Raw genomic sequence first — 10,402 nt, forward strand, 5'->3', positions numbered from 1 at the left:
AATGAAAAAAAAAATAGAGGATAATTTTATGTTAATAGGTAAAAATGTAGCTGTGTAAATGTATTTATGTATGAATATGTAATTCCCCCTCCCCCCCTCCCAAAACTAAAATTCTTAGCTACGTCCCTGATTCTAGCTAGAAATTATAAACAAGGAACATGATATTATCCTTTTATTAAAAAATAAAAAAATAAATTCATATTATAGATTTCCCTCTTATTTCGTTTTTCAATTCTACACCTTGACCAAATCTCATAATTAATTTAAGACCCAAACATCTTTTATGCTTTCCATATATTTTTTCAATTTTTTTTTTTTTTTTTTCAAATCAAGTTTGAATTTACACCTTAAAAAGAAATCTCTTGGCATTAATGATCCAAGTTTAATACACTAAAATCTGTATTAAACTTGAATTAGGAAACATGCAATTAACCCACCAATCAAAGCTAATTTGATTTCCTTACACATATGATCGAATTCAAGGAATTATCTTCCCTAATTTAACAAACTATTATGGAAATGGCAGAATATTAAGAATAAGAACCTAAATAACAGCACCTAAAGTACTATACCTAAATTTTGTCCTTATGAAAAATACTTACCAAGACTAAAAGATTTCCATTTAGAAACACCATTAGTCAAGTGGTACTGTAGTACACATAGAAATGTAATAACACCCTTTAAAAATTATTTTTTCAACTAATTTACGAATTTATTTGAAAAGAAAATCGTCTAACTATATTATTAATTAATTTTCAAAAAATATTATTTTAATATTACTATTTATGATCGAACACATTTATTCCAGTATCCAAAATTAAAATTTATGATCCAACACAGTTATTAATTAAGTACCGAAACGTGCAGTAAATTTCGCCAAAAGCTTCACTTATATATACGTGGAAGAGCTCAAGCAGTAAAGGTGAAAAAGAAAGCAACATAAAACAATCGCACCAACAATATACACAAAGACAAAAGACATGGAGAAATATTCCTTCAAGTTGGCTTTCTCAATTGCACTCTTGGTTCTTGACTTCTTGGCTCTTGTAAAAGTCTCTTCCTATTCGTTTTACTTATTCTTGTTTTCTTATAGCATTACTATGTGTTTATATATATATATATATATATATATATATATATTTATATCCAAATTATGACTGGACATTGTCTCTTTAAGATTGATATGGTCTTATTGTTCTTACTAATATATGTAAACTGTTGGCATAATTTAATCCGTTAAGTATGTTTGCCATCTCTAATAGGAATTATATGATAGATGTAGGGGTGAAATTCCCAAAATCAACAGTGGGCCTGGGGACCCACACGAAGCCTAACCATGACCCAACGGAGAATAAGGGCCCAAATGACTTCTGGCCCAACCCTATTGAGCCTGGTTTGTCCTAAAAGACGTCCGAGGAGGAATGCCTCCTCAGACACTCAAATATGGGCCCAATATGCGTCCCTCCCACAGTGAAGAACCCATCCAGACGAACGTGGGTAGGAGGGTGAGTCTCACGCAGCAGGAAAGAGGAAAATGTAAGACATCAGGGAGAAGCCATAACTGCCGCATTAAATGCAAGAAAGCTACCTTTTCAGCCGCATTAATGTGGAGAAGACAGGCGAACAGTGCTACATTGGCCAGTGCAACTCACAGAAGGATAAGGGAGATGTCCGATGGGACAGGTACTCAAGTGAAGGTCCAGATGGCTAACAAGTGTAAGGTCCTTATCAATTCAAGGAGGCTATATAAGAGAAGGAGGTCCCCATGAAGAGGGGATCGGAGAATAAGGAAAAAAGAGAGAGAAAAAGGTGAAAGAATTCCGTAGTCTGTAAACAGAGCGAGAGATGCACTTATACGTCTCCTCGGACCAATATCCCATTAAACATAAATGGAATATTCTCACGTTCAACATGCTGCATGGCGTACGTCTAACTGACGTTCACTTCGTCTAATCCTAGCTCTGTAACTCACTCTCTACAAATTCATTGTCTGGGGACTTTTGGGCCAAAACCACTTACTTGCTGGGCCTGGGCCCCAAAAACCGCCCCTACAATTGGCGCCGTCTATGAGAAGAACTTGTGTCTCGACAAGTGAAACAGTAAGAAATGGAAGGATCAAGTTCGCGCCAAACCGGACATGCGGAATCTCAACGGCAGGACAACTTTTTAAATCTCGAACGAGGGAAGGACCAAGATAATCAACGAGAGGGCAATGTGAACACCTCTCACACGAGTAGAAGCCGCTCAAAAGGGAAAGATCATGCATCCCATAAGCAGAACGAGCAAAAGGCTCTACAGCAAGAGATTGATGATTTGAAGAAGAAGCTGCGTCGAGCGCAGCGAAAACGTCCTTCACCTAGCTCGAACACTAGCAGTGATGAGGATGGCGAATACAAGCGAAAGTCAAGAACCCCTCCGAGAGAGACTTTTTCCTATGAGGAAGAGCGGCCTCGCAAACGCAGCCACAAAAGCCCGTCTTACCAAGGCTTGGCCAATGATGCCATGAGCAAGGCCCTGGATCGCATCTCCCAGTCACCATTCACGCGTAGAATAGAGAGGGCAGTGCTTCCTCGGCGGTTCCATCAACCAACGTTTGCCATATACAATGGTCGGATTGACCCAGTGGAGCATGTAAGCCAATTCAACCAGAGGATGGCCGTCCACTCCAGGGATGAGGCGCTAATATGTAAGGTGTTTCCATCTAGCTTGGGACCCATGGTGATGAGATGGTTTGATGCCCTCCAGCCGAATTCCATAGATTCCTTTAAACAGCTGACGCAGGCTTTTGGTTCCCGCTTCATCACCAGCACTAGAGTCCCTCAGCCCCTCGATTCCCTCTTATCCTTGTCCATGCGGGAAGGAGAAACGCTGAAGGCCTACTCGGACAGATACTGGGAAATGTAGAACGAGATAGAAGGAAATTACGATGACGTCGCCATTAGTACGTTCAAAAGGGGCCTGCCGACAGAGCATGGCTTAAGAAAGTCCCTCACTGGGAAGCCAGTTACCAGCGTGCGCCAACTCATGGACAGAATAGACAAGTACAAAAGGGTCGAGGAGGACCAGCAGATGGGGAAGGGTAAAGCGAAGGTTGTCCCTCAGGAGAGGAGGGACTTCAAGTCGGACCGTTTTAACAGCAGTAACAGACCGAGAAGAGACTACGTGGAACAGTCCAGACCTACTGGGGTTCAGGTAGTCCATGCTGTGTTCCGAGAACCATTGCACAAGATCCTGGAGAAGGTGAAATGCGAACCCTTCTTTCAGTGGCCGAACAGGATGGCAGGCGACCCCTCAAAACGCAATCAGAATCTGTACTGCGCGTACCATCAGGAGCCCGGTCACACCACCGACGATTGCAAGAATCTGAAAAACCATTTGGATCGGCTTGTCCGAGAAGGAAAGCTGAGGCATCTATTGCACCGCCCTGAACAGTCAAATGTCGAAACCAGACAAGGCACATTGAGGCCACCCATTGGCACAATCAATGTCATTCTTGCCGCACTTGGGAGGACCGGTTCCAGCCATTTCAGAGTAATGTCAGTGGGCAGGTTCCCGACTAAGCCAGACGAAAGGGAATCCAAGAGAGCCAAAGTGAGTGCCACGCCATTGATTGGGTTCACGGAGGAAGACAAGCAAGGAACCCTTCAACCCCACGACGATGCCCTAGTCGTCAAGCTTAAAATAGGAGGTTATGACGTGAAAAGGGTGTTAGTTGATCAAGGCAGCGCCGTGGAGGTAATGTACCCCGATTTGTATAAGGGGTTGAACTTGAAGCCAGAAGACCTGTCGCCATATGATTCCCCTCTAGTCAGCTTTGAAGGAAAAATCATCATCCCGAAAGGCATGATTAGGCTGCCTGTGCAAACAGACTCAGACGTGGTAGAGGTGAACTTCATTGTCGTAGATGCATACTCCCCCTACATAGCTATTGTGGCCCGGTCGTGGCTTCATGCACTAGGGGCTGTGTCATCAACCTTGTACCAAAAAGTGAAGTATCCATCAGGAGGTCAAGTCAAAGAAATAATAGGGAATCAAGGAATGGCTAGGCAATGCATGGTGTCGGCAATCTCACGACGACCAAATAGGGAACCTTCCACTTCAGCCGAGAGCGGCTTATAGCAATCAATGACCCCGGTCCCAACTTCGGGTAGTGGAGGACCGGCCATAGAGGTGAACTGTGAGGAGCTGGAGAAAGTACTTGTCGGTTCAGACCCTGAGAGGTTTTTTCAGATCGGCTCGGAATTACCACCACAGGAGAAGTTAGCGCTAATTGATTTTCTTCGATGAAATGAGGACGTATTCGCCTGGGATCCCTATGAAGCCCCCGGGGTTGACTAAGATCTCATATGCCATCACCTTAATGTCAACCCGGCCATAACACCAAAGAAGCAACCTCCTCGGCGGCCGTCAAAAGAACATGCAGACGCTGTGATAGAAGAGGTCGCAAAATTGAAGAAAGTTGGGGTTATCAAGGAAGTATTCTACCCCGAATGGTTGGCAAACACAGTCGTGGTAAAGAAAAAGAGCGGGAAATGGCGGGTCTGCGTAGACTTCACGGACTTAAACAAGGCCTACCAGAAGGATCCTTTCCCAATGCCGCGGATAGACCGATTAGTGGATGCGACCGTCGGACACCCCCGAATGAGCTTTTTGGACACTTTCCAGGGCTACCATCAGATATCCCTAGCTGCCGAAGACCAAGAAAAAATCGCTTTTGTCACCCCAGTTGGAAACTATCATTATAAGGTGATGCCCTTTGGCCTGAAGAATGCCGGGTCGACCTATCAGAGGATGATGACTAGGATGTTTAAACAGCAGATGGGTAAAACCGTCGAAGTGTATATAGATGACATGGTAGTAAAGAGCAAATTGGTGGCCGACCACATCACAGACCTCGGTGAAGTCTTTCAAATTCTGAGAAAGTACAAGCTACGACTGAACGCATCCAAATGTTCATTTGGGGTGGGATCAGGAAAGTTCTTGGGCTATATGGTGACCCACCGAGGAATAGAAGTTAACCTTGACCAAATAAGAGCCATTCATAGCCTGCAGCCTCCTCGGAACCCCAAAGAGGTCCAGAAGCTTACCGGCATGATAGCTGCTTTAAACCGTTTCATCTCCCGCTCGGCGGACAGATGCAGGCCTTTCTTCCTCCTGTTGCACAAGTGGAAGGGTTTCGAGTGGACTGAGGAGTGTGCTTTAGCTTTCCAACAGCTCAAGGAATACCTCGCCCGACCACAAATCATGTCCAGCCCCGATGCCGACGAGGTGTTGTTCGCATACATCGCAGTAGCCTCTCATGCGGTGAGCTTAGTGCTAATCCAAGAAGACAACGGCACGCAGCGACTCGTGTATTACGTAAGCAAATCGCTGCAGGAGGCGGAGACCCGGTATCTCCCCCTCGAAAAAGCTATATTGGCCATCGTACAAGCCATGCGGAAGCTCCCCCACTATTTTTAGGCACATACAGTAATTGTGCTAACTCAACTTCCACTGAAATCAGTCCTCCGCAGCGCCGACTAGACAGGTAGAATAGCTAAGTGGGGAACAATCTTGGGCGTCTTCGACATTAGATACATTCCTCGCACCGCCATAAAAGGTCAGGTCCTCGCCGATCTAGTAGCTGAATTTGCGGAGCCCACCCTAGAAAGGATGGAAATGTCGGGGTCACCAAGTGCTGATAGGAAACTAATCAGCACGGTCTCTCAGCATGAACACAATTGGTGGAAAGCACACATCAATGGTGCAGCAAACCAAAGGGGCTCAGGGGTGGGGCTCGTTCTAGTCTCCCTCGAAGGGATAACCATAGAAAAGTCGTTGAGGCTCGGATTCTCTGCCACGAATAATGAAGCCGAGTATAAGGCACTGTTGGAGGGGACGTCGATGATCCGAAAATTGGGTGGAAAATGCGCAAGCATATTCTCGGATTCGAGACTCATTGTGGGACAAGTAAATGGGGAATTGGAGGCGAAGGATGAAAGAATGCGAGGGTATCTTGCCCGGGCTAAACACCTGCAGACCCATTTCGATGACTTCCGTTTAACGCATATACCCAGGAGTGGGAACACCCATGCCGATTCTCTCGCAACTCTGGCCACCTCCTCGGCTCAGCCCCTTCCGCGGGTTATTTTAGTTGAAGATCTCTGCCGCCCAACAACAGAGGAGGCCAACGGTAGTCAGGTACACAACGTCGGGGCAGGACCTAACTGGATGGATCCTCTGGTGCTGTTCTTAAAGCGCGACACCATGCCAGACGATAAGGTTAAGGCTGATAAAATCAGGAGGAAAGCTTCTCGGTTCTGGCTGTCCGAGGACTCCAAACTTTACCGACGCTCATTCTCAGGGCCATACCTGCTGTGTGTGCACCCAGAGGTTACAGAACTCATCCTAGAAAAGTTACACGAAGGGATCTGTGGAAGCCATACGGGGGGTAGGTCCCTGTCCCACAGGGCCATGACGTTGGGTTACTGGTGGCCGAGCATGCACAAAGAAGCTCTAGAATACGTGAAGAAGTGCGACCAGTGCCAAAGATTCGCCCCGAACATACATCAGCCAGGCGGGGAACTTAACCCGCTGTCCAGCCCTTGGCCATTCGCACAATGGGGCCTAGACATACTAGGACCATTCCCCAAAGCGGCTGGAAACAAGAAATTTCTTCTCGTCGGCACCGATTACTTCACAAAGTGGGTCGAAACTGAGGCGCTGGCAAACATTAGGGACGTCGATGTCAAGAAGTTTGTTTGGAAAAACATCATCACTATCCCACTGGAGATAAACTTCCCAACACAGAGGACTACTGCCTTCGACCCCATTGCTAATAACAGCCTTCTGGAAAAAAGCTTGGATCTCCTCGAAGAAAAAAGGGAAAGGGCAGTGGTCCACCTAGCATACTATCAGCAAAAGCTCAAACAGGGCTACGACGCCAAGGTAAAGTCAAGGCCATCGACGCCCGGGGATCTAGTGCTGAGGAAGGTCCTGGGCACCGCGAGGAACCCTGCATGGGGAAAACTTGGACCAAACTGGGAAGGCCTATACCGTATCACTTCCGTAGCCGGCATAGGGGCATACTTTTTGGAAGATTTGGATGAACATGTAGTACCACGCCCGTGGAATGTAAATAACCTGAAAATGTACTGTTATTAATGAAAGACACCATTCTTGATGCCATATTACTATGCAGCTACTTGGGGAAAATTACAGACTTGGGGAAAATTAACCACGAAGCGATTTTCAATAAGCGTTAAACAGAACCCAAGTCCTGCATGGCTCCTCGGACCACAGACTTGGGGGAAATTAACCACGAAGCGATTTTCAATAAGTGTTAAACAGAACCCAAGTCCTGCATGGCTCCTCGGACCACAGACTTGGGGGAAATTAACCACGAAGCGATTTTCAATAAGTGTTAAACAGAACCCAAGTCCTGCATGGCTCCTCGGACCACAGACTTGGGGGAAATTAACCACGAAGCGATTTTCAATAATCGTTAAACAAAACCCAAGTCCTGCATGGCTCCTCGGACCACAAACTTGGGGGAAATTAACCACGAAGCGATTTTCAATAAGTGTTAAACAGAACCCAAGTCCTGCATGGCTCCTCGGACCACAGACTTGAGGGAAATTAACCACGAAACGATTTTCAATAAGTGTTAAACAGAACCCAAGTCCTGCATGGCTCCTCGGACCACAGACTTGGGGGAAATTAATCACGAAGCGATTTTCAATAAGTATTAAACAGAACCCAAGCCCTGCATGGCTCCTCGGACCACAGACTTGGGGGAAATTAACCACGAAGCGATTTTCAATAAGTGTTAAACAGAACCCAAGTCCTGCTTGGCTCCTCGGATCACAAACTTGGGGGAAATTAACCACGAAGCCATTTTCAATAAGTGTTAAACAGAACCCAAGTCCTGCATGGCTCCTCGGACCACAGACTTGGGGGAAATTAACCACGAAGCGATTTTCAATAATCGTTAAACAAAACCCAAGTCCTGCATGGCTCCTCGGACCACAAACTTGGGGGAAATTAACCACGAAGCGATTTTCAATAAGTGTTAAACAGAACCCAAGTCCTGCATGGCTCCTCGGACCACAGACTTGAGGGAAATTAACCACGAAGCGATTTTCAATAAGTGTTAAACAGAACCCAAGCCCTGCATTTTCAATAAGTGTTAAACAGAACCCAAGTCCTGCTTGGCTCCTCGGATCACAAACTTGGGGGAAATTAACCACGAAGCGATTTTCAATAAGTGTTAAATAGAACCCAAGTCCTGCATGGCTCCTCGGACCACAGACTTGGGGGAAATTAACCACGAAGCGATTTTCAATAAGCGTTAAACAGAACCCAAGTCCTGCATGGCTCCTTGGACCACAGACTTGGGGGAAATTAATCACGAAGCGATTTTCAATAAGTATTAAACAGAACCCAAGCCCTGCATGGCTCCTCGGACCACAGACTTGGGGAAAATTAACCATGAAGCGATTTTCAATAAGTGTTAAACAGAACCCAAGTCCTGCTTGGCTCCTCAGACCACAAACTTGGGGGAAATTAACCACGAAGCGATTTTCAATAAGGGTTAAACAGAACCCAAGTCCTGCATGGCTCCTCGGACCACAGACTTGAGGGAAATTAACCACGAAGCGATTTTCAATAAGTGTTAAACAGAACCCAAGTCCTGCATGGCTCCTCGGACCACAAACTTGGGGGAAATTAACCACGAAGCGATTTTCAATAAGTGTTAAACAGAACCCAAGTCCTGCATGGCTCCTCGGACCACAGACTTGGGGGAAATTAACCACGAAGCGATTTTCAATAATCGTTAAACAAAACCCAAGTCCTGCATGGCTCCTCGGACCACAAACTTGGGGGAAATTAACCACGAAGCGATTTTCAATAAGTGTTAAACAGAACCCAAGTCCTGCATGGCTCCTCGGACCACAGACTTGAGGGAAATTAACCACGAAGCGATTTTCAATAAGTGTTAAACAGAACCCAAGCCCTGCATTTTCAATAAGTGTTAAACAGAACCCAAGTCCTGCTTGGCTCCTCGGATCACAAACTTGGGGGAAATTAACCACGAAGCGATTTTCAATAAGTGTTAAATAGAACCCAAGTCCTGCATGGCTCCTCGGACCACAGACTTGGGGGAAATTAACCACGAAGCGATTTTCAATAAGCGTTAAACAGAACCCAAGTCCTGCATGGCTCCTCGGACCACAGACTTGGGGGAAATTAATCACGAAGCGATTTTCAATAAGTATTAAACAGAACCCAAGCCCTGCATGGCTCCTCGGACCACAGACTTGGGGAAAATTAACCATGAAGCGATTTTCAATAAGTGTTAAACAGAACCCAAGTCCTGCTTGGCTCCTCAGACCACAAACTTGGGGGAAATTAACCACGAAGCGATTTTCAATAAGGGTTAAACAGAACCCAAGTCCTGCATGGCTCCTCGGACCACAGACTTGAGGGAAATTAACCACGAAGCGATTTTCAATAAGTGTTAAACAGAACCCAAGTCCTGCATGGCTCCTCGGACCACAAACTTGGGGGAAATTAACCACGAAGCAATTTTCAATAAGTGTTAAACAGAACCCAAGTCCTGCATGGCTCCTCGGACCACAGACTTGGGGGAAATTAACCACGAAGCGATTTTCAATAATCGTTAAACAAAACCCAAGTCCTGCATGGCTCCTCGGACCACAGACTTGGGGGAAATTAACCACGAAGCGATTTTCAATAAGTGTTAAACAGAACCCAAGTCCTGCATGGCTCCTCGGACCACAGACTTGAGGGAAATTAACCACGAAGCGATTTTCAATAAGTGTTAAACAGAACCCAAGCCCTGCATTTTCAATAAGTGTTAAACAGAACCCAAGTCCTGCTTGGCTCCTCGGATCACAAACTTGAGGGAAATTAACCACGAAGCGATTTTCAATAAGTGTTAAATAGAACCCAAGTCCTGCATGGCTCCTCGGACCACAGACTTGGGGGAAATTAACCACGAAGCGATTTTCAATAAGCGTTAAACAGAACCCAAGTCCTGCATGGCTCCTCGGACCACAGACTTGGGGGAAATTAATCACGAAGCGATTTTCAATAAGTATTAAACAGAACCCAAGCCCTGCATGGCTCCTCGGACCACAGACTTGGGGAAAATTAACCATGAAGCGATTTTCAATAAGTGTTAAACAGAACCCAAGTCCTGCTTGGCTCCTCAGACCACAAACTTGGGGGAAATTAACCACGAAGCGATTTTCAATAAGGGTTAAACAGAACCCAAGTCCTGCATGGCTCCTCGGACCACAGACTTGGGGGAAATTAACCACGAAGCGATTTTCAATAAGCGTTAAACAGACCCAAGTCCTACATGGCTCCTCGGACCACATACTTGGGGGAAATTAAC

The 10,402-nt window shown here is 45.8% G+C and overlaps 1 protein-coding gene across 1 annotated transcript; it reads left to right on the forward strand.

The window, feature by feature from the left end:
- Positions 1 to 3,069: 3,069 nt before the first annotated feature.
- On the forward strand, positions 3,070 to 5,460 carry LOC126722255 (uncharacterized). The gene is made up of 2 exons (XM_050425413.1): positions 3,070 to 3,735; positions 5,215 to 5,460. The coding sequence occupies exons 1-2, from the start codon at positions 3,070 to 3,072 to the stop codon at positions 5,458 to 5,460; spliced, it is 912 nt and encodes a 303-aa protein (XP_050281370.1).
- The last annotated feature ends 4,942 nt before the right edge of the window (positions 5,461 to 10,402 follow it).

Source organism: Quercus robur, chromosome 4, assembly GCF_932294415.1.
Source record: "Quercus robur chromosome 4, dhQueRobu3.1, whole genome shotgun sequence".
NCBI lineage: Eukaryota > Viridiplantae > Streptophyta > Magnoliopsida > Fagales > Fagaceae > Quercus > Quercus robur.